At 38.5% G+C, this 24,904-nt stretch overlaps 1 protein-coding gene across 18 annotated transcripts in view; it reads left to right on the forward strand.

The window, feature by feature from the left end:
* The window catches only part of DEPDC5 (DEP domain containing 5, GATOR1 subcomplex subunit), a 132,483-nt gene that overhangs the window by 10,777 nt on the left and 96,802 nt on the right, over positions 1–24,904 (forward strand). For 16 of the 18 annotated variants that reach the window (XM_058281713.1, XM_058281714.1, XM_071209899.1 and 13 more), the window contains 7 exons: positions 1,815–1,884; positions 9,274–9,352; positions 10,145–10,206; positions 13,773–13,842; positions 14,158–14,230; positions 22,658–22,761; positions 23,022–23,096. In XM_058281713.1, coding sequence (XP_058137696.1) covers positions 1,815–1,884; positions 9,274–9,352; positions 10,145–10,206; positions 13,773–13,842; positions 14,158–14,230; positions 22,658–22,761; positions 23,022–23,096 — 533 coding nt within the window. Of the gene's footprint in view, positions 1–862; positions 973–1,814; positions 1,885–9,273; positions 9,353–10,144; positions 10,207–13,772; positions 13,843–14,157; positions 14,231–22,657; positions 22,762–23,021; positions 23,097–24,904 lie in introns of those variants that run through there. The other 2 variants (XM_058281717.2, XM_058281718.2) reach the window with 1 other exon arrangement.

Consider the following 24,904-nt stretch of genomic DNA (forward strand, 5'->3'; position numbering starts at 1 on the left):
TTTCAACTTGGTAATTTTGTTGAATAATTAAGGACTTGTGAGATAATTTCATTCCCTTGAGACCCTGTCTCTGAAACATTTTTTAGACTTATTTTTCCTTAGAAGATTTTCTCTGAGCAAATTCCCAATGTATTTTTTAAACTGTTAAAAAAAAATGAAATTAGTATTTATAAACATTGAAGAAAATTTTAAAAGAAAAAAATTGAACTGAACTCTTTTGAAAAAATAATTTTACTGAATATGTATTAATACATATATATTAATATATATTAATAAAGCATAAATCCATCCAAAGTGTATATTCAATGATATTTGGTATAATCACATAATTGTGCATTCTCCTAACAATTGACATTTTATTTAAAAAAAATATTGACCTAGAGCCCTAGTCTATTTGATCTCATTGTAAAGTTCTCATTTTTCCAGTTAGAGGTTTTAGGGCTGCTGAGTAGCTATCATTCCTTTTTTTTTTTTTTTCCAACCTAAAAATGTTTCATCTGATTATATTAATACATATTAATTTTTAAGAAAATCACTGTATTAGTAAGCCAAAGGGGTGCTGATTCAAAATACCAGAAATCTGCTGGCCGTTATAAAGGGTATTTATTTGGGGTAGGACCTTACAATTACCAGGCCATAAAGCATAAGTTACTTCCCTTACCAAAGTCTATTTCCATGTGTTGGAGCAAGATGGCTGCTGATGCCTGTGAAGGTTCAGGCTTCCTGGGTTCCTGTGGGCTCAGTTCCTCTGTTTCTTCCACAAGGTCAGCTGTAAACTATGATGCTCTCTAGGCTTTGCCTCTCTCCACAAGGTCAGTTGTGAACTATCAGGCGAACACCTCTGTCTCTTTCCCCAGGGCTCCACCTTAAGACTTCTACATCAAACTCCAACATCAGAACTCCAACATCAAAAATCTTAACTCTGTCCTTTGCCATGCCTTTTATCTGTGAGTCCCACCCACCCACCAAGAGGTAGGAACTCAGCGCCCTAATCATAACTGAATCATGCACATGACAGATCAGTTTACAAACATAATCTAATATCTATTTTTGGAATCGATAACCATATCAAACTGCTATAATCACATATAACAAATATGTAAACACTGAAAAGCCCCTTGCAGTCTCATGTTCCAGAAAGTGCTGCACCTTCTCAGCTTCATCCTCTTTTCCTTTCATGGGAGAAGAACATACCAAGAGCAGACAGACCTAGGTGTAGAGTCACACTTAAAGCCTCTGGAGTGTCCAGTTGTTGTGTTTTCCTGCTCGATCCTCCACACTGCAGGGAAACCTTTGGGAGCTTTCATTTGAGACTGATTCTCTGATGGCTCTTCTTTTAAAATCCTCTTAACTAGTTATAAAACTAATACTATTAAGTCCTTGAGTATATACTCTACACCAAGTGTATGCTAAGTATTTTTACATATAATGTTTGTTTATTGTAGACAATGTGAAAAATAGACTGAGCAACTGGAGGGGAAACCCCATAATACTACTATTCAGAAGCAACCACTGTTAACATTTTGTTATAGTTTCGTAGTACTTTTTTCCTCTTTGGCTTGAGACGACCATACCATACATACAATTTTATATACTGTTTTTAAAAAAACAACAAAACCCTGTTTTCATAATTTAAAAGATGCATGTTCTAGAAAATTTGGATAATGCAGAAAATATGAAGAAAAAATTACCATGTTATATAAACTCACTACCTACAGATAATCACAATTAAAATTTTCAGTTCATGTGGCTTTCCAGTATTTCATTCTCATACAGACAGGTCTTTGCATAAATATATGTGTCTCTACTTTCAGGGCACAGGCTGGTGAACTATGGGTCAAGAATGAGAAGGTCATGTGTGGTTATATCAGTGAAGATACCAGGGTAAGATTTATAAAATGCTCTTTTGGCTTTGTTTCCCCTAACCATTGTGTCCTAAGTTCTTCAAATGAAAACAAAAACAATTCAGTATTTGATAACATACAAAAGAATATATGTAATTTACCTCTAAGTTTTGAAACTTGTACTAAATCGAGCAGCTGTTAACAGGTAGCCCATGCCAGGCTACCTGTGTGCTGCTCCTAGTTCCTATCCCTCTATCTTCTCCACAAGGAGTGTTCTCAATCCAGGGTGACTTTGCCCCCCCACGGGTCTTTTGGCAATGTTTGGAGACATTTCTCATTGTCATGACTGGGAAACTGTGTCATTGGCATCTAGTATGGCATCTAATGTAGATGTTGCTAACCAAGCTGCAATGTGCAGGATAGCCTTCCACAAGAAATATTACCCAGTTTAAGATGGCCTTGCATTGTTAGGATGTTGAGCATCATCCCTGGCCTCTACCCACTAGATGCCAGTAGCCCTCTTTCCCCCATGATGACAAAATGAATCCAGGCAGGGGAGCAGATGTGACTCAAGTGGTTGAACACCTGCTTCCCATGTACGAGGTCCAGGGATCTATCCCCAGTATTTCCTAAAAAACACAAAACAAACAAATGAAAAAACCAGTTTGCCCTGGGGAGCAGATGAGCTCAGTGGTTGAGTGCCTGCTTCCCATGTACAAGGTCCTGTGTTCAATTCCCAGACCTCAAAAAAAAAAAAAAAAAAAGAATCCAGGCATTGCCAAATGTCCCTGAGGCCAAAATTGCACCTAGAGCCACTACCCCAGAGGTAACTACAATCTGAATTTTATAATTTCCTGATTTTTAAAATAACACAGTGTTAACACATGTACTTTTTTGCCCTGAACTGGGTGTCATTTTGTTTTTGCTTGCTTTTATGCTTTATTAAAGTGGAATAAAAATGTACCTAGTCTTTTTGATTTTTCTAAAATTTCATTTTTCAAAATAGTTTTAGATTTAGAGAAAAATCCTGCAGAAAGTACAGGGTTTCCACATACCTGGTTTCCCCTGTCCCCTGCCGCTGTAATTTCCTTATATGTAATCTTTTATAGCTAGTTGCGTTTTTTTTTAACCAATACTGTATTTTTAAATCTATAAGTAGGAGTGACTATTGAGTGAGAGGTTCCATTCTATAAGATAATGCCAAATTATTTTCCACATTGTTGCGATCAGGTTTATATTCCTGGTAGCAATATCTAAACTCTGTTTTTTTTTTTTTCTTTTTTTTCCAACACCTGATCCTAGATTTTTGAAGTTTTTGCAGTTCTAGTGGGTAAAATTGGTATTTTGTTGTGGACTTAATTTGCCTTTCTCTGATTTTCTGAAAATTCAAACTCTTAAGCATGACTTTACAAAGACTCAAAATTTGGCATATGCTTACCTCTTCAACTTCATTCATTCCTTCATTTAACAAATAACATCGAAGCTCCTACTGTGTGCTAGCTACGGTGGCCAGCACTGGGGTTCCACAGGTGATTAGCACAGACCAGATTCCTGTTGGCAAAGCATTACACCCTAGTGGGGGAACAGATGTGACTAGTAACCATCCACACAAGTGCTAATCACAGATAATGGTGAGAAAATTAATTGGGTAATAGGAGGCACTAACTGAGGGTGGCCTCCTTAATAAACAAATTAAATAAATTTAAATACCTGAAGGAAACAGGGCATTGAGATAGAGACTAACAGGAGTACCTTCTTTTCGAAGGTGGTCAGAAAGGCATCTAAGCCCCAGGAGACCTGCAGGATGGGCGTTAACTAGCTGGTGCGGAGCTTAGGACAACGTGGGCTTCTGGCTGAGATAACGATCCCAACAGGCCAGTGTGGCAGAAGTTTAGTGACTAAGGGAAGGAGAATGAAGTCATTGAGGACTTAGGTTCCATCCAGTTCTTGCAGGGCTTGGAGGGCCAATACAGCCAGTTTAGAGTTTATTTTAAGGATGACTAGAACCCATTAAACAATTTTAAGCAGGAGAGTGACACCAGAATTATGTTTTGTAAAAGGTCACTTTCAGTGCTCAGTTAGATTTATTGAACAAAAATTACTGTGTGATTGTGCTATACTGTGTCCTAAATATATTGTGTAACATATTGTATGATTCCATTTATATAAAATATAAATATAAATCAATTTATAAAAAACAAAACAAAACAATAAAACCCAAAGTAACAGTGGCTGAAATGCTTCAAGGTCAACTTTTTTTTTCTCTCATGTGAGAGAAATCCATGGGGAGGGCCATTAGTGACTGGATGACAGCTTCACTGTCCATGATACAAGGCTCCTTCTGTCTTCCTGTTCTGTCATCTTCAGCACAGAACTTTCAGGACCCAGCTGTAGCTGTAGTAGCCACGTCCATATTCCAGCCAGGAGGCAAGAGGGGTGCACCTCCCAGCCCAGTCAGCTTCCTTTAAGAATACAGTGGTTCCGAAATTTAGTCACCTGTAGCTGCTAAGGAGACTGGGACATTTAGTCATTTGGCTGGGCCCCTTCCCTCCCAGAATAGACTCAGCTTCCAGTTACTTAGGAAGAACAGAAGAATGGATAGTGGATAGGCATCCGGCCATACCTGCTGCAGCCCCTCTGGCTCTGGTGTAGAGAGTTGTTTGTAGGGGCAAGAGTAGAAGCAGAGAAACAAGTTAGGAGGCCTGCTAGAGTCCAGGAAGAAGATGGTGGTGTGGACTATGGTGGGGACTGTAGAAATGGAGAGACATGGACAGGTTTTAGATACATTTTTGGGTAGAGCCCACAGAACTTGCTGACAGATTGAATGTGAGCAGTGAAGGAAAGAGAAGATTGACCCCCTGGTTTTTGAGTTGAGCAGCTGATTAGATGCAGATGCCGTTTGTTGAGAAGAGGAAGACCCATGGAGTAGGAGGCTGGGATGGGGAGGTGTGAAAAGTTCAGATTTTGAGATGCCTGTTGAACATATGAGTGGAGCACTTGAGGGAGGTAGTTGAGTCTGGAGCTCATTCTCCAATGTACTGCTCCTTTCCGTATCCTAGTTACGAGTACCATTCACTCTTCCCCAACGTGCCCTGTTCTCAGATGCTGCTCACTCCTGCCTGGGTGCCTGGACCCTGCCTCCCCGCTTTCCTTAGCCTTTCACCATCCCTCAACTCTGTTCTTCAGCATTGGTGCTTCTGAAAGCCTCTGGCTCTACCCAGCGGGAAACATCACTATGGTACCCTGGGCACGTGTGTATTTCAGCACCCATGGCTGTAATGGATACGTTTGTTTGTATACCAAGCCACCAGACTGTAAGCACCTTGAGGGCAAGGCCTGTGCCTTTTATCTTCATGCCCCAGTGTTCTCTGGAGTGACTCTTGGCACTTTGGCCCTCAAATGTTTGTTGAATACAGTTTTAGACATGGTACTGCCCCTCAAGAATATATAATCTTATTAGAAAAACAAGATTTTTAGATGCAAAAAGAAGTTAATCTACAAAGTTTAATTAATGTCTAAGGCCTTCTTATCTTAATAAACTTTTTATTTATTTTAATTTTTAATTTTTTTGAGGTACCAGGGTAGGGGATTGAACCTGAGACCTCATTTGTGGGAAGCCAGCCCTCAACCACTGAGCCATATCAGCTCCCTTGAGGTTTTCTGTTTTGTTTTGTTGTTGTTTATTTATTTATTTTTTTAAGGAGGCACTGGGGACTGAACCCAGGACCTCCCATGTGGGAAGCACATGGGAGCCACATTTGCTCCCTTAGGTAAACTTCATAACTAGTTTGATTACCTGTCTTTCAAGCCCACAAAAGACTAGAAGTAGCAAATTAGAAAGAAAAGGGAGTATTGATATCTGCAACTTTTCATATTTAAAAAATAAATGGATCAATCATCCGTTTTACTAATAGAAAAGGGAGGGGTAAATGAATAGGTAAATGATAAAGCAAATGTAATGTTAAGTGTAGAATCTAGGTGGTGAGTATGTGGCTCTGTGCTGTATATTTGTTTCAACTTTTTTGTATGCCTGAAATTTTTGTAATAAAATGAAACAAGCCCCCCAAATTTAAATTTGGAAGAACAACATTAATTATATGATACAGATGTTGATGTATGTATATAAACAAGTTAAAATATAGAAAATGTTTTAGCTAACATTAATTAGAATTTTGAAATTATCTTTGTAAGTCATTCAAATAAAGCAAGTAATTGATTCACTTAAAAAAAAGGGAAAAGGGGAAGGCAAACATTACAGTTTAAAAATGGCATTTTGTGTGATTTATGTATCCTTAAAAAAAAGATAAAGTCTATTTCATCTAAAATAAAGGAAAAAAATAAAAATGGGCAAAGGATTTGAATAGACAATTTCCCAAAAAAGATAAAAATGGCCAATAAACATGTGAAAAGATGCTCAACATCATTAGTAATCAGGGAAATGCAAACCAAAACATGAGATAGCATGTGACTACCACAAGAATGGGTGGTTGTATTAGTTTCCTAGGGCAACTGTTAAAAAAAGCCCAATTGAATGGCTTAAAGTCACAGAAATTTAATCTTTCACAGCTCTGAAGGCTAAAAAGTCCAAAATCAAGGTGCTGGGGGGGGGGTTGATTGCTTCTGAAGGTTTTGAGAGAGAAACTGTCTCTTACCTTTCTCTTAGCTCTTGGTGACTCCTGGCAGTCCTCAACTTTTTTGACTTATAACTCTTTCACTTCAGTCTCTGTCTCCATCTTCACATGGCTTCTGTGTCACTGTGTCCAAATCTCCTCAACTTTCTTTTATAAAGATACCAGGCATTGGATTTAGGATCCACCCTAAATCTAGGGTGATTCCATCTTTAGATATTAATTAATCACATCTGCAAAGACCCTGTTTCCTTATAAGGTCACATTCTGATGTTCCAGGTGGGCATGAGTTTTTTGGGGGGACGACAATATTCAACCCCCTACAATGGGTATATTTAAAAAAAGAAAAAGAAGAGTTGGTAAGGGTGTAGAGCTATTGGAACCCTTATATATTGGAATGTAACATGGTATATCTGCTGTGGAAAAGTTTGGTGGTTCCTCAAAAAGCTTAACATAGAATTGCCATATGACCCAGCAGTTCCACTGCTTGGTATATAGTTGAGAGAACTGAATATCTATGTTCAGGCAAAAACTTGTCCATGAATGCTTATAGCAGCAGTATTCATAGCAGCCCCAAAGTGGTAACTACCCAAATGTCCATCAACTGAAGAATAAAACAGAATGTGGTAATAACGATATAGTGGAATATTATTCAGGTACAAAAAAGGGATGACATACTGACAGTGCCTCAATATGGATGAACCTTGAAAACTTTATGCTAAGTGGAAGAACCAGTCCCCAAACATCACATATTGTATGATCCCATTGATGTGAAATGTCCAGAATAGGCAAATCCATAGAGAGAGAAAGCAGATCAGTAGTTGCCAGGAGATGAGGGGTAAGGAGAATGGGTACAGAGTTTCATTAGGAGTGCTAGAAATGCTCCGGAATTAGTGGTGGTGAATATACAACATTGTGAATTTCCTGAAAACCACTGACTTGTACACTTTAAAATAGTAACGTTTATGTTACCTTTAAAAAAAATCTAAGGGAACCAAAAGCAAAAAACAATTTTAAAAAAGGGGCCATTTGAAAGTTAATTTGCATCTAACAATAACCGACAGTTTTAAAGTTTTAAAAAGAATGGAACATAATATAACTGTAAAATGCAGGCATAGCTAAAAACATCACTCTGTATATTTATGTACACACACACACTTTATAAATGAGACTATGAAGCTAACCAAGTCTAGAAAATTACCTTTTAAGTCAGCTTAATAAAACATGGTTTTCATGCAATACATTATCCCTTTTGTATGTACAGTGTGATGAGTTTTGACAAATGTAGATACTACCACCACAATCAAGTGTAGACCATTTTTGTCACTCTGAAGAGTTTTAATCTTCTTTTACAGTCACACCTCCACACACACACACATAGGCAGCCACTCCTGCTTCTGTCTCTAGAATAATTTTAACTAAACAAGTTAAAGCTATCTTTTAAAAATGAACTTTTCTATTTATGGAGATAGAAAGCAGATTAGAGGTTTCTGGGGAATAGAGAGTGATGAGAGGAGGGGGAAAGGATGAATATTTGTTTGTAAAAATAAGATACATTTTAAAAATGAACTCTAATTATAAGAGCATTGCATGTTTTGTTTTTTTTTAAGATTTATTTATTCCACCTCCCTTGTTGTTTGTGCTTACTATCTGTTCTCTGTGTCTATTTGTCGTGTGCTCTCTGTTTGCTCGACTTCTCTTTAGGAGGCACCGGGAACCGAACCTGGGCCCTCCCATGTGAGAGAGTGGCACTCAGTCACTTGAGGCATCTCAACTCCCTGCTTTGTTATATCTCTCATTGTCCTTCCTTGTTGTATCTCCTTGTTGCGTCGTCTTGTTGCATCTTCTCGCTGTGCCTTCCCATTGTGCCAGCTTACTGTCTTGCTCATCTTTTCCAGGAAGCACCAGGAACTGAACCTGGGACCTCTCATGTGGTAGGCAGGAGCTCAATCGCTTGAGCCATATCTGCTTCCCATTGCATGTTTATTATAAAAAATTAGGTGATATGTATTTCTGTATGTTTCTCTGAAGTATTTCATGATTAAAAAAAGAATTTACCAGGCTAATGAAAAGAAGCAAAATCACACATCCTGCCAATATCCAAAGATAACCACAGTTAACATTTTGAAAGATATATTTCCTTCTGGTTTTTGTGTCTCTGTGTGTTAGGAAGTGAATTTTTCAAGGGCCTGTTTTTGCCCCAGGCACTACAGAAAGCCTGGGAAGTGAATGGTGAACTTGCTTCCATCTTTAAAAGTGAGGTCTCCAATGACTGAACTAAGGGATGGCCAGAGATTGACATTTGATTTTGTGCCAAACCTCTTTAGAGTCCTTTGGAGTATGGAGAGACTGGGTAATGGGCTCCCTGTAAAGCATATGGGCCCAGAAAACCACTTTTGCTTTTTCTGGAGGCAGCCTAGGTATAGGGAAGGGACAATGAGGAGTATAATTTATTAGACAGCAACTCATAATCTGGCAAGTTTTAGCTCAAGTTCTGTCACTGTAATGAGGCTTCTCCTTTGACTTTCTCAGATAGATTCAGTGCCCCTTCTGGGTTTCTTGTGTGAACCTTCATGGACACTTGTATATATTGCAATATTTTGCTTGTCTTTATCCTCTACTCTACATTCCCAGAGGACAGGCACCAGATCTGCTCATGGCCTATGATTCCAGGCTCAGGGTAAGAGCTAAATAACTCTGTGAATGCAAGGCTGAAGCTTATTTTTAGAAGTCCCATGTCATACTTAAAGGAATTCTTGCATTGGCACTTTTTAATGCAATTGTGTTTTTGTTTGTTTCAGGTGGTATTCCGTTCTACGTCGGCTATGGTTTACATATTTATTCAGATGAGCTGTGAAATGTGGGATTTTGATATTTATGGTACTGCTTATTGTTTGAACATTCTCTAAAGATGTGTCCTGAGAACTTTATGAATCCCCAAATTCTCTAAATATCTATAATGAATTCCATGAAATATCATAAAGTATTAATGAAAAATCTGATGTTTCAGCTACTTCTATAAATACAGGATTCAGAGTCATTTAGAGAGGGAGTCTCTGGTAAAGAACCAACTCTTTCTTGGATATCTTTAATTTCTTTTCCCATCAATCATGAAAATCACCAAGTGTGCCTCCTTTTATCCAATCTACTGCATGATAAGTAGTGAACAGAAAAGGTGCTATGAGGTGCCGATACTGTGTCAAATATGCCAGCCTCATAGTGCATGCAATTCCAATTTATGTTTAATGAAATTATAAATTACTTTTTTCCATGGCTCATAGAAGTTGCTGGAAAACAGCAGGAACTATAAATGATAAGTCAGGGAATGCTGGGGTCTACCAGATTATCTCACGAACTTTAAGAGTCATAATGAGAGTAATCATATTTAGGGATTAGATTGTTCTCTCATTCTGAAGTTACACTATGCTTTTTAGTCATCAGGCTTTTCTAATCTTGCATTTTACCTTTAAGCCATGGCCTCTTACTAAATGAGGCAAACATTAAATTTGGCCTGATAGAAAGTCTAAGTTGAAACCACTATTGTACATCTGGCTTTTATGATCTTGTTTTAAAATATAGCAGAACCCACCTTCTCTTCGGACCCATTCCTGTAATTTTATTGAGAGAAGAAATTGCAAGAAAGACATACTGAACTCATTATTTCTTTTTCAGGGGATCTGTATTTTGAGAAAGCTGTGAATGGTTTCCTTGCTGATCTCTTTACCAAGTGGAAGGTATATTTATATTTCTGCTTGGAAACTTATTGTGCTCTAAGTCTCATTATGTAAGCATTACTCAGTGTAGATTTTAACAGTGTGATATTTCTGTTAAGGTGCTTTAAACTGAGCTATCTTAGCTAAAACCTCAACTGATAAGACTCCAGCTTTAAATTACCCTAATCAAATAGATCTCATTTTACTTAGACCACATTATAAAGTGTAAAAGAACATGAAGCTCAGATTACAACAGACTTGGGAGATTTGGACTTAAAATTATTGTTTTGCTCTGATTAGTCTTTTTTTTGTTTTGTTTTGTTTTTAGGAGCTATCAGGGATCAAACCCAGGACCTTGTACATGGGAAGCAGGTGCTCAACCACTTGAGCTACATCTGCTCCCTCTGATTAGCTTTTTGATTTGGGGAAACTAGTCAGTCTCTCTGAGTCTTGGTTTCCTTATATATAAAGTAGAGATAATAATAGTCCCTATTTTGAAGTACCTGCACATAGCAGGGACTCAGTAACTCCAAGTCCTCTCCTTCTCCCTCCTCAGCAATATAGGAGATGCTCATAAGGATAGAGAAATAGAGATATGATACTGTCTGCAAAGAACTTGCAAACCAGCTAATTAGATCTACATGTTTGAAATGACAGCCAGCATACACTTTAGGGGTTTGAGTTTTATTTACTTTTAAGTTTGGACCTGGAAGGCTGGGGAAGATTGGGATGGTTGGAAAGGAAGACAGTGTTTCAGATAAAGAGAACAGTATGAGCAAAAGGATGAAGATGGATGTGAGAGTGGAGCATGGGACATGTGACTCTACAAAGGGTTTTTATGGAGGAAAAAGTCAGGTGATAAGATTGGATTAGAAGGATGGGGTCAGGGCAAGCTATGCAGAGTTTAGACTAGATGTGATAGGAAGTTGGAGCTATTAAAGATTCTTGATAGAGGGTTGACTCAATCAGTGCCAGGGTGGGTTTGAGGGAGAGTCGTCCAAGGTGATTTGGTGAAAGGAATTAAGCAGATCAGTAAGGAGACTTCTGCAGCTATGTGACTTGGGGTGATTAGGTCTGAGCATGGGGGATGAAGGAGACAGCAAACAGCAGGGGCTGCAAGAAGCCAGGCCTTAGGATGGGCTGAATGGTGATCAATTTGGCCCACATGATGGTCACTTCAGTGTTTAGTCTATGAAAATCTCCATTTCAGGTCTTGCCTGGTTACCTGTTTAGATGATTTCCAGTCCAAGATTCTGTGAGTGTATGTTTAGATTAGATCTAGGGACAAGATATGGGATAAGCCCAGTTTATAGGACTTCCCTCTTAGCATTCATGTATTTTTGTTTGTTTGTTTATTTTTTAGAAGTTACCAGGATCTCGTACATGGGAAGCAGGCACTCAACTACTGAACTACATCTGATTCCCTTGTTTATTTTTTAACCTTTATATTTTGAAATAATTTCAAACTTACAGGAAAGTTGCAAAAATAATACAGAAACAATACAGAGAACTCTAATATATGCCCATCCAGATACCCAGATTTACCAATTTTTACATTTTGCCACATTTGCTGTATCATTCTACTTATCTATGCATTTGTTTATTTTTTAAACTTGTATTTTGAAATAATTTCACACTTATAGGAAAGTTGCAAAAAATAATACAAAAACAATACAGGGGATTCAGATTCAAAGATTTACCAACTTTTAATATTTTGTTACATTAGCTATACTTTTCTTTCTATTTATTAATCTAGCCTATCATCTGTTACAGCATTTGTTAATTTTTTTAAAATCAAGAACTTGATCTAAGAGTAAGAACTTGAAAATAAACTGAAATAATTTTCAGTAAGCATTCTGCATGGATTTAAGGTACTTTGGTAAAGGTTTTTGCTTCACACATCCTACTGAATAGCTTTAAGCTGACCCTCTATAACAGGGCCAAACATGGGAGTTTATGACTTCATTTATGAGTCCAAATTATAATAGTGGTGAAGGGGACAGTAGTTGTCTTGGTTAATATTTATTGAGCATTTTTACATACCAAGTGCCATGAGAAGTGTTTTGCCTTCAGTATCTCACTTTACTCTCTCACCTCTATTCCACAGATAGGGAAAGCGTGACTCAGACAGGTTAGGTATCTTGCCTGTGAAAGCAAAACAGGGATTCTGTCTCAGTTCAGTCCATTCGCCCTGAGTGGCCTGAGATTTTAACTCCTGTGTTGCACCGTCTGTCTCCCTGTAATCCCAGGCCATGTCACCACTGGATCTTCTGTTATTTCCTCCAACACATATGAGCTGAGAGTCTCTTATACCAACACTAGCCTGTTGTGAGGCATTTTCCCTGTGCATCACATATCAAAATCAGATAAGGATGCTGAGACTAGAGTTTGGAGCACGTGGAGTCCAGTAAATTAGTTGGGTGGCTGATGATTTTTCCTGGCACCCCACTCTTGGTTCTGTGTGATGGATTTAGGAATATCCACTTGAGTTATATTGATGGAAGAACCTAAGGTGGCATATAGTGTGCATTATGATATATAGCTTTTATGGTGAATGCTAAATTTGTAGTCAGTAAGTACCGTTGGGTTAGAGATGGGGTGATCACTGCAGGCTATTGTCTTCAAAGAGTCAGGAGGAACTGAAACAAGCTTGCTGGCTTATTGGTGCAAGACAAATTTCCTTTCAGTACATAAATAACCTATTTTCAGGACATTGAAATCCAGACTCCACAGAAATGTTTATTCTCACTAGTCCCCATCCCAGGCCAAAGGTAATTCATTGCCTTGCTTCTACCCCTGCATCTCGAGCAGTGCTCAGGCCTCATCCTTCAGCAGTGAGTAGGGTGTGGGTATGTCCGTGATTCTTACATAAACTACCATATGGGTGCTGCTTTTGTTCCCTACACTGTAAACTATAATCCATGGTTAGTAGCAGCACTTCAATATGTATTCCTCAATTGTAACAAATGTGCCATGCTATTGAAGGATGTTGTTAATATGGGAAAATGTGGGAGGGGGAGAAAGTGGGGCATATAGGAATCCCTTATGTTTTTGATGTAACGTTTATGTAATCTAAAGCTTCTTTAAAACTAAATAATAATTTAAAAAACTGTGAAGGGGAATGGATGAAGCTCAGTGGTTGAGTGCCGACTGCCCACATCCGAGGTCCTGGGTTCAATTCCTAGACCTGGTACCTCAAAAAAAAAAAAAAAAAAAAAAAAATGCCATGAAGCAGGCTCAAATGTAATGGGCTTCTGATACCAGATTGATCAAAATCAAGAGCTGGGAGTCAATCTCCCTTCCTTACTGATGATTCACAGTTTTCAAAGTACTTTCCATATCCCTGGACTTTATGTAAGTTGCCTGAGGTCATGTAGTGTTACAGTATCAAAGCCAGGTCCTCCCACTCCCAGCACAGTGCTTTGTCCACTGCACACTGTCTGTAACGTATGACATTGTTCCAGCTGGCAGACTCCTGCCAAGCCTCCTGGAATCGAGAATGTCATGTACACGCAGGCTACTTCATACATAGTAAAAATAATGAAATAAACCTGAGCCTTCTTTATATTTTCTCTACTCACAACTAGGAGAAGAACTGTAGTCATGAAGTGACAGTGGTCCTGTTTTCTAGAACTTTCTATGATGCAAAATCTATTGGTGAGTAACTCTTTTCTCTTTATTTTTTGTTAAGCTTTCACATCCCCCCACCAACTATCCCATTTCATCTTCTTCCCTCTCACATTATTCCATCTTTTCTACTTTTTCCATTATGAGGACAGGGTAAAATAGAAAACAGCACAGTCCATTATTGGGTTTAAGAAATCTGTGACAAGGTTTGTGCCATCTTAAAACTAACAATAAATATACAACTTTATTTTGTGTGTATGTTGCAAATCTCTAACCCAGGAGGAGAGCAGAGAAACAGAATTTCTCTTTTCAGTCTGATCTACTTACCTTTTATCTCTATTCCAGATGAATTTCCTGAAATAAACCGAACCTCAATTCGACAGGATCACAAGGGTCGATTCTATGAAGACTTCTACAAGTATGTTTGGGTGCTTCAGTATGCTTATGTTACTTTCTTGGTTGATTTTTTTCAACCAACTTTTTTTTTTAATAACCTTTTTAAGTTTGGAATAATTTTAGATTTACAGAGAAGTTGCAAAGATAGTCTGGAGAGTTTTCATATACCCTTCACCCAGTTTCCCCTAATGTTAACATATTATGTAATCCTGGTGCATTTGTCAAAACTATGAGAATGACATTAGTACATTCCTGTTACTCTTCAGGTTTTTTTTGGATTTCACTGATTTTTCACTCATGTACTTATTTTGTTCCAGTAGCCAATCCAGGATACGACATTGCATTCAGACTTTCCAAACTATTGTGAAAAATCTCAGCATGTGGAAAAGCAGGGTGAATAAAATAATGAACCCATATACCCAACACTGAGATTTAACAGTTATTATTTTGCCATATTTGCTTTGTCACTATTATGATATTTCAACCCTAGGCATATCTAAAAAGAGCATTTTCATGTGTAACCACAATATCATGATCCCACTGAGCAAAATTATCAATAATTCTCTATCATCCAATATCTAGTATATATTCAGAATTCCTCAATTGTCCCCAGAATGATATATATTTTGTTGGCCTCTTAAGTCTTTTGATCAAACAGTTTCCTCCTTCCTCGTCATCTTCAAGCTTTTGACTTGTTGAAGAACCTTGGTCAGTTTTCCTGTAGAACTGTGCTTCTCAAACTTCAGTGTTAATATGAACCACCCCCTAGTGAACTTGTTAAAATTCTGATTCTGTTCCGGAGGGCTGGGAAACACCTGAGATCTGCTTGTCTAACCTTCTGCCATGTTGACACATATATTTTTAAAGATTTATTTTTAAATTTTTTAATTTATTCCCCCTCCCTCCCCCTCTCACCCCCATTGTTTGCGCTCACTGTTTGCTCTCTGTGTCTGCTTGTCTTCTTTTTAGGAGGCACCGGGAACTGAACCCAGGGCCTCCCATGTGGGAGGGAGGCACTTAATTGCTTGAGCTATCTCCACTCCCTGTTTGTTGTGTCTCTCATTGTGTTTCCTTGCTGTGTCTCTTGGTTGTGTCATCTCGCTGTGTCAGCTTGCTGTGCCATTCCATTGCTTCAGCTCACTGTCTTGCTCTCTTCTTTAGGAGGCACCAGGAACCGAACCTGGGACCTCCATGTGGTAGCCCAGCTGCTTGAGCCACATCCTGCATGATGACACATAACTGCTGGTCTTTGTACCATATTTTGTGTAGGAAAGCTGTAGAATACCCATTCTGGATTTGTCTGATTGCGTCCTTGTGGTGGTACTTAACCTGTTTATTTTCTGTACCAGAGGTTACCAAATCTGAATCCATCCAGTGGGTAGAGAGGCCAGGGATGCTGTTCAGCATTGTACAAAGCACCGGGCAGCCCCTGCCTTAAAGAAATATTTGAACAAAAATGTCAGTGGTGCCAAGATTGAACAGTCCTGCTCTCAAGGCTTGATCAGATTCACATTATACCCTTTTAAAAACTACCTCATCTCCGAAGCCCCATACTTCATTTTGCATCATAACAGGATGCATAACAGTCTGGTTGTCCCAGCAGAGCCGGTGAATAAGGGTACACCTTGTGAAATGATGGAGGCATACCAGATACACTCGGATGGGGTTGCTCAATGGCATGGAGCTACAGCACCTTGACCTTTTAAATTCTCAAATGTGTGGAGAGCTTTACCACATGGTTATTGGCACTTCAGTGTGGACTTTAGAAGGGCTTTTGCTTTTCAGAAGGTGTTACAGTGATTGGTGTATTCTTGACTAAGGTACAAATACTTTATGTTTAAAAATCAACTCCTTGATAATGGGCACATCTCATCACTTCAGACTTCACTTTTAAAGTCCTTAGAAATATCTCCTCTCTAAAATGTTACTCTGTTTCTTTTTTGTTCAGTTTTGCTTCCTCTGAGTATTTCCTTCTTTACCAAAGAGAAATAACTCTTCCTTAGTTTTCTCTCAAACCTCAGACTTTGAAATATAATGCTCTTTGTTTTGTAGTAACAGTTTATGAGGGTTTACTCTTTGTCTCAGATGGCTAATCTTCTCACTTAGAACCTTAAATATATTTCTTGGTAGCTAGTTCTTGCCTGAGGCCCAAGCTGGCTTTTCATGTACCAAATGCCAACTCGTAGAGTATTGCTTTTTCCTTTTTCAACTTTGTAATAGCATTCCTCAAAAATAACCCTTTTACTTTTTAATTTATTGATAGAAATATTAATTTATTTACTAATAAATTAATGAACAATTTATTGTTTTTATTTATTTGATTTTTATACTTTTTTAAAATAATTTTTTCTCCCCCTGAGATGACTCCCTCATCTGTTTGCTTGTTGTTTTTACTTGTTGTTTTTGCTTGTTGTTTGTGTTTATTGCTCATTGTTTTTGCTCAGTCCACTTGTCTATTTGTTTTTACTTTAGGAGGCACCGGAAACTAAACTAGGACATCCAATGTGGGAAGTGGACACTTAACTGCTTGAGCCACATCTGCTCCCTACTTGTTTGTTTTTGCTCTTCTGCTCATTGTCTGTTCGTTGTTTGTCTTTTTTAGGAGGCACTGGTAACTGAACCTGGGACTTTCCACGTGAGAGGCAGATACTCAACTTCTTGAGCCACATTAGCTCCTGTTTGTTTGATTTTTTTAGGAGGTACTGGGGATTGAACCTAGGACCTTGAACATAGAAAGAAGGTGCTCAACCACTGAGCTACATCCACTCCCCAATGAGAGTTTTGTTTTTTTTTTCCATTTGTTTTTTTGTTTGTTTTTGAGGTACTGGTGCCAGAGATTGAATCTGAAACCTTGTATGTGGGAAGCCAGCATTCAACCACTGAGTCACATAGACTCCCCTGTAATGGTTTTTTATCATAATTGTGGATAAGCTCCAAAGAGAGACAGAATTTAGGGGAACTTTTTAGGCCAAGTTTTTTGGATAACCTTTTTAGCTTTTAATTTAAAAAATTTCAAACCCATAGAAAAATCGAAAGAATAATGTAATGAATATTTGTCTACTTTTCACCTACATTCACCAATTTTTAACATTTAGTGAATACACGACTGTCTTTTACTTCAGTATGTATCTCCTAAGAACAAGGACATTCTCTTACATAATAAAAATATAATGATATTCAGGAAATTTACCATTGATATAAATGCCATTATCTAGCACAGAGTACATATTGACATTTTGCCAATTATCCTAGTAGCCTTTATAGATATGTTTTCCCTGATCTAGATTTCAATCTAGAATCATTCATTGCTTTTAGTGTAGATAACTTCTTGTGTTGTTTGTTTTCCATCATTTCATTATGAAAATGTTGAAACATACAGAATAGCTGAGAGTGAATACCCATATGCCCACCGTGTTTGACAATGAACATTTTGCTCTATTTGCTTTATCACAAATCACATTGCCTTTTTTTTTTTTTTTGGTTAATATCCATTTTTTAGTTTATCATGTGTGAACTGGTATCGCATTGTGGTTTGTTTTTTTTAATTAGAAAAGTTTTGAGCTTACAAAACAATCATGCTTATCATATAGGACTCATATACATCACCCCACCACCAGCACCTTCCGTTGTTGTAGAACATTTGTTACAAATGATGAAAGAACATCTTCAAAATATTACTGCTACCTATATCTATAGCTTACATTTGGTGTATTTTTTCCATAAACCATCCTATTATTAATACCATGTATTAGTATTGTGCTTTTGTTTTCATTCATGAGAGAATGTTCTCATATTGTACTCTTAACCACAGTCTATCATCCATCACAGAGTTCTTTGTGTTATATAGTCCCATGCCTCATATAGTCCATCCAAAGTGTACACTCCGTGGCTCTTAGTTTCATCACAGAGTTTGTGCTGTCATCACTTCAGCTGATTTTAGAACATTTTCATTACTCCAAAAGGAAAAATCCCATACCCCCCTACCCCCCTATTGTTGACCCTTAGCATTGATATAGTACCTTTTTTGCCATTGATACAAAAATATTACAATATTATTGTTAATTATAGTCCACAAGTTACATTAGTTATATTTCTCCCATATTTTTAACACCTTGTAACAGTGATATACGTTTGTTCTAGTTCATAGAAGTAAATTCTTGTATTTGTACTATTAGTCACAATCCTCATCCAGGGATTTCAAGATCTTCTTTTTTTTTTTTAAGATTTATTTTTTACTTATTTCTCTCCCCTTCTTCCCCCTCCCCCCAGTTGTCTGCTCTCTGTGTCCATTCGCTGTGTGTTCTTTTGTGAGCACTTGTATTCTTGTCAGCAGCACCGGGAATCTGTGTCTCTTTTTGTTGCGTCATATGACCTTGTGTATGGCACCACTCATGGCCAGGCTGCATTTTTTTTTCACATGGGGCGGCTCTCCTTACGGGTCACACTCTGCTTGGCACGGCACTCCTTGTGTGCATCAGCACTGCACATGGGCCGACTTACCACATGGTTCAGGAGGCCCTGGGTTTGAACCCTGGACCTCCCATGTGGTGGGTGGATGCTCTATCAATTGGGCCAGATCTGCTTTCCTCGATATCATTTTTAAAATAATGCATGTTCATTGAAGAGACTTTGGAAAATAAAAAATAGCACAAGGTAGAAAATAATAATGGCCCACATATCCTATTGAGATGATGGTAAGAATGGTAATTATTATCGTTTATTTAGAACTTATTATGTACAGGGCACTATTCTAAGCACTTTATGTGTGTCAGTTCATTTAAGTATTGTAACATCCCTGTGGGATGGTTATTATAATCCCATTTTACAGAAGCAGAAACTTGGACATAGTTTCAGTAACTTACCCAAAGTCTATAGAGTGTTAAGTGATGGAAAACAGACTTGAACTCAAGCAGTCTAGTTTAGAGTCCATGCTTTTGACCACTATTCTTTTGCCTCATACTGATTGTACTCTAAATTATTTGTTGATCGTCTCTTGGGTCCTGTCTCCCTTTGAGAATTTCATGAAAGTGTCAGATCATCTCCTCCCTGGACACCACCCTTATTCTCTCATGCAGATAAATTCTGCATACCAGTCCAGTGGACTCCTAGAACTCTTGGAGCCTCTTTCAGTTTAACAGTATATGAACTATATCTAATGAGTATGTATCCGCTTGCATATAATTATTGATATATAAAAGCACAGTTGTTTGAAATATGAATGAAAGTACATGTATGTATATATATCTATGACTATATTTTGTGAATATGTATAAATTTCTCCATGTCATTAAAAAGTCATACCCAACATGTTTAAATTAAAAGCAGCTTTGGTTGTTTTTTTTCTTTTTTTCCCCCCTTCCCTTTCCCCTCCCCCACCCTGCTGTTTTTACTGTCTGTGTCCATTCGCTGTGTGATCTTCTATATCTCTTTCTCTTTCTGTCTCTCTTCTCGTCTTTCTCCTCTAGGATTCACCAGGTTTCAAACCTGGGGACCTCTGATGAGGAGAGAGGTTCCCTGTCAATTGCGCCACCTCAGTTCCTGATCTCTTCTGTGCTTCACCTTGACTCTCCCCTGTGTCTCTCTTTTTTGTTGCATCATCATCTTGCTGTGCGACTCACTCACATGGGCACTTCGCTTATTGCATGGGCACTTCGCTTATTGCATGGGCACTCAGCTCACCATGTGGGCACCCACGCAGGCACTCAGCTCTCTGCACAAGCACTGGCTCACCACATGGGCACTCACGCAGGCACACTTTCTCTTCTTTTTTTCACCACGAGGCCCCAGGGATCAAATCTGGGTCCTCCCATATGGTAGCTGGAGGCCTTATCACTTGAGCCACATTCGCTCCCTATTTTTTTTTTCTTATTACAAAAAAATACAGGAAAATGGATGTGGCTCAAGCAATTGGGCTCCCGTCTACCATATCGGAGGTCCAAGATTCGATGCCCAGGGCCTCCTGATGAGGGCAAGATGGCCTGTGCAGCAAGCTGACCCACATGGAGTGCCAGCACATGCAGAGAGCTGGTGCAGAAAGATGATGCAACAAGAGACTCAAAGGAGAGAAAACAAGAAGACGTAACAAAACAGGGAGCTGAGATGGTGCAAGAGGGTAATTGCCTCTCTCACTCTGGAAGCTCCCAGAATCAGTTCTGGGAACCACCTAATGAGAATACAAGCAGACATAGAAGAGCATACAGTGAATGGACAGGGAGAGCAGACAATGGGGGGTGGGGGATAATAAATAAATAAGTAAATAAAAAACAGGTTCATTTTTAGGAAAATCACAAGTACAGGTATGTCAAGTGCAAGTCAAAATACCCTCATTTCCATCCTTTCAGATATCATCATCATCACTTTGATGAATCAAACCCCAGTCTTTGTATATATGACAAAACTTTCCACATGATTTTTTTACTATGATGTTTTACACCTGCATTTCCCCTTTACTGTATCATAAATGTCATTCCATGGCAAATGCTTTATTTCTACCGTATCATTTCTTATTGCTATATAGAAGTTCTTTTGGATTGCTAACTATTGTTGAACTCTGAAGTGATTTCTGACTTTTCACTATAGTCAATGGCATTACCAGTGTAAGTTCTTAAGGCTTATTCTTAATTATTCCTTATGATGAATTTCCAGAAATAGAGTTAAAGTCCCAGAAAAGGACATTCTGTTTTTGTTAGGACTTTTCATTTGTACAGCCAAATTTACCTCCAAAAACATTAAAGTAGAAAATTCCATTTTCCTAGCAACAGTTTTTTAAAACACTGCTATTTCTGTTCTTCATCAATACTGAATGCTCTTCTCTTTTTGATTCTATGCCCATGGATTGGAGGAAAAATTATCTTGTTGAGTTTTAATATTTGTTTCTTTCATTATTGAGAATAAATATTTTCTTATATGTTTATTGGCCTTTGTATTTCTTTCTTTTTTGGTGAATTGTTTATTCATCTTCTTAGCCCATTTTTTTCAGCTTTACTATTTTATTGTCTTATTGTCTTATCCCTGGTCTAACTTTGCAGTTCAGTAAAGAAACAGTTTTAACACTGTGGTGTATATTTCTCCAGAAATTTTTCTGTTTATCCCACTCTAAAATCGCCATCATCTTTTTTAAAAAACAAACAAACAAACATCTTAGGTAGAGGGAACAATATAGTCATCCTTTATATTCACTACTCATATTTAACAATTGTCAAAAAGGATTGCATCATTTTTGATGGCTATATACTATTTTGTTACCTTCTGCCAAATTTTGTCATAATTTAATTCCTTTTTGGTAACTATTTAATTTTTTTTCTAATTTTAAATTATCTTACTGTTGTGGTAAATATACACATAGATACATAGTCATGTATTCTGAGTGTTTCTTTAGGATAAATTTCTAGCATTTAGAATTGTTAGATTAAAAGAAATGTTTGTTTTTCTCTTAAATTTAAATTTTAAACATTTTTGTAATTCACGTTTCAAAATTTTAAAAATGAAGAAGGGTATGCAGTAAACAGAAAACAGATTTCCACTCATCCCTTTCCTCTAATCTAGTTCCCTGACTTGGACATATTCATTGTGTGTGTGTGTGTGTGTATGGAATACTCTCTCTTAAAGCTTTTTTTTTTTTTTTTAATAATTTGGTATTCTCAGTCTTTTTTTTTTTCCTCTTTTTTTTTTTTAAGATTTATTTTATTTATTTCTCTTCCTTCCAACCCACCCCCCCGAGTTGTTTGTTCTCTTGTGTCCATTCGCCATGTGTTCTGTTTGCATTCTCGGCGGCACCAGGAATCTGGTTCTTTTTGTTGCGTCATCTTGCTGCATCAGCTCTCCATGTGTGCGGTGCCACTCCTGGGCAGGCTGTGCTTTTCTCACGTGGGGTGGCTCTCCTTATGGGGCTCACTCCTTGTGCGTGGGGCTCCCTTACATGGGGGACACCCATGTGGCATGGCACTCCTTGCGTGTAGCAGCACTGCATGTGAATCAACTCACCACATGAGCCAGGAGGCCCTGGCTTCGAACCCTCAACCTCCTATATGGTAGGCGGACGCTCTATCAGTTGAGTCACATCCACTTCCCTCTCTTAAAGCTTTTCATACATATTGCCTGATTTTAATTCAGAAAGGTAAAATTTACATGTCTACAACACTAATTGAGAATGGTTCATATCCCTGCCTAACATTATATAATCTCAAGGCAGTTTTTAAAATCTTTTACCAGTTTTTAATTCAATGCTATAAATGTGATCGCATCTCTATGTTAATGCTTGTTAAATGCATTTGACTTTATTACTTATTATATAGTACTAAGTGATACTTATTATTATATAATACTTGCTGTTTAGATGGTAAATTGCTCTGGGAATCCATGTTGTCCTTTCCTTGGAACCCTGTGAGGCATCTGATGTCCTTTCTGTAGTAGCTGCTCGATGTCTATTTTATGGTACTATTCCTTTCAGAGTGGTGGTGCAAAATGAGAGAAGAGAAGAGTGGACTTCACTCCTTGTGACCATTAAAAAACTCTTCATCCAGTATCCAGTGTTGGTGCGACTGGAACAGGCAGGTACTGCATCCATCAATTCAAAGGTGTTGCTGGGAAAGGAGGTATAGGAGGAGGTGGGGAGATGGAGAAGAGGTTCATACCTTTTCCCCTTTCCACTGCTGTGTGTGGGTTCTGCTTTTGGTCAGATTTCTCTAGCCAGTTGAGTTTGACTGTTCATTACATGTGCAGTAAGTTCAGCAGTGTCACTATAGACGGTGGGGAGCCCTATGGAGCCAGATACTCATGAGATGTTTTTCCTTCTTTTGTATCTTTTGCTTCAGAGGGCTTTCCTCAAGGAGACAATTCTACCTCAGCACAAGGGAACTACCTAGAGGCCATCAATCTGTCATTCAATGGTGAGTAAGGATGCCAGCCACTCTATCATGCTTACCACTGGACTGCGAACATCTTCACTGATGCCCAAAGACCCAGAACTGGTTGACAACACTTTCCCATCTGTATTAACTAAATACAGATACATCTGTATTATCTGCATTAACTACTAATTGGATAGTTCTGATGACTACCATTTACTTCTGCGTCACTGTTCGGAAATTAACCTGCTGTTCTAATCATCTTTTCATAGTATTCTGAGAGAAGAGCTGGAGGGACTCTTCCTTGGGTTCTTTGTTGTACTAAGAACAGTGTTCTTATTTTCCACTCCATCCCCAATATGCCCCTAGGTAATTTTAAAAGTATGTTTCCCATTCTTTTTTTTCTTTTTTTTTTTTTTAATGAAAATGACCTGTGCTCTCAAAATTCAAGTAATTGAAAGAGGTATCAAGTAAAAAATGAGAATCTGGGAGCCAGTATAGCTTAGTGGTTGAGTGCCTGCTTTGCATGTACAAGTTCCTGGGTTCAATTCCTGGTACTTCCTAAGAATAAAAAAATTAAAAATCTTCTCACCCCTCCCCTGCCCCCTACACTGTCAGTCCCTGTCCAAGAGTGGCCATTATTTCTTTCTTTCTGATGTGATTTCTTTCTTCTGAGTGTGTGTCCCTATTAAATGTTAGCTGAGATATTTTGCTTGCAAATAACAGAAACTTACTGAGTTAGTATAAACAAAAAGGGAAATTTACTCAAAGGTTATGTGGATTTGGTGGAGCAGCCAGGAAAGATTTGAATGTCATGTTGAACAAGGGTGGGGGCCAGAGTACCTCTGAACTGCAGGAATTAATTCCTAGACCAGTGTCCAGCTGCCAGCATCCCTGTCTCTGCTCTCGGGTCAGAATTCCACGTTCCCAGCAGATGGAGTCCAATCATCCCAGCTTGGATTGTGTCCGTCCAGTGCTGGCCTGAGGTGGGAGTGCTTATGTGCGTTCCCTTCACTATGTGTATCACCCTCCCTTGTGTCTTTAACCAGGCATGGAGGATTCTAGTTAAATCTTTTGTCATTTGATTATCACAGGTTTTCCATAAAAATTGTAGGGGCCAGAAATAAAACTTAACTTGCCAAATTTAGGAAGTTGTCCCAAGATTCTTGTCTACTCTCTGAAAGATCATCTTAAATTAGAGTCTTCTATGTTTCAATGCAGACTCATTTGTGGATAGCTTATACTTTTTTTTTCTTTATTTTCTTTTAAATGTTACATTAAAAAAATATGAGGTTCCCATATACCCCCCACCCCACCTATGCCACCCCTGCCCATCAACAAACTCTTCCATCTTTGTGGCACATCCACTGCACCTGACAAATATATGCTGGAAAACTGCTGCAGCACATGGACAGGGGCCCACATTGTAGTCCACACTCTCCCCCAGTCCAGCCAGTGGGCCACGACAGGGCACACAACGTCCAGTATCCGTCCCTGCAGCAACACCTAGGACAACTCCAAATCCTGAAAATGCCCCCACACCATATCTCTTTTTCCCTCTCCTGACCATGAGCAGCTACCGTGGCCACCCTCTCCACATCACTACTACAATTTCTTCCCTTACTAATCACAATAGTTCCCCAGGAGAACACCAGTTAAGTCCACTCTAATCCATACTCTGTTCCTCTTGTCTTGTGGACCTGGGATGGCTATGTCCAGTCCCCCTCTACATCAAGAAGGGGTTTAGATTCCACATGGATGATGGATGCAATTCTCCTGCTTGCAGCTGTAGGCACTCTTGGCTCCCTGGTGTGGTGGTTGACCCTCTTCACCTCCCTGTCAGTTGGCCA

This window comes from Dasypus novemcinctus, chromosome 19, assembly GCF_030445035.2.
Source record: "Dasypus novemcinctus isolate mDasNov1 chromosome 19, mDasNov1.1.hap2, whole genome shotgun sequence".
Classification (NCBI taxonomy): domain Eukaryota; kingdom Metazoa; phylum Chordata; class Mammalia; order Cingulata; family Dasypodidae; genus Dasypus; species Dasypus novemcinctus.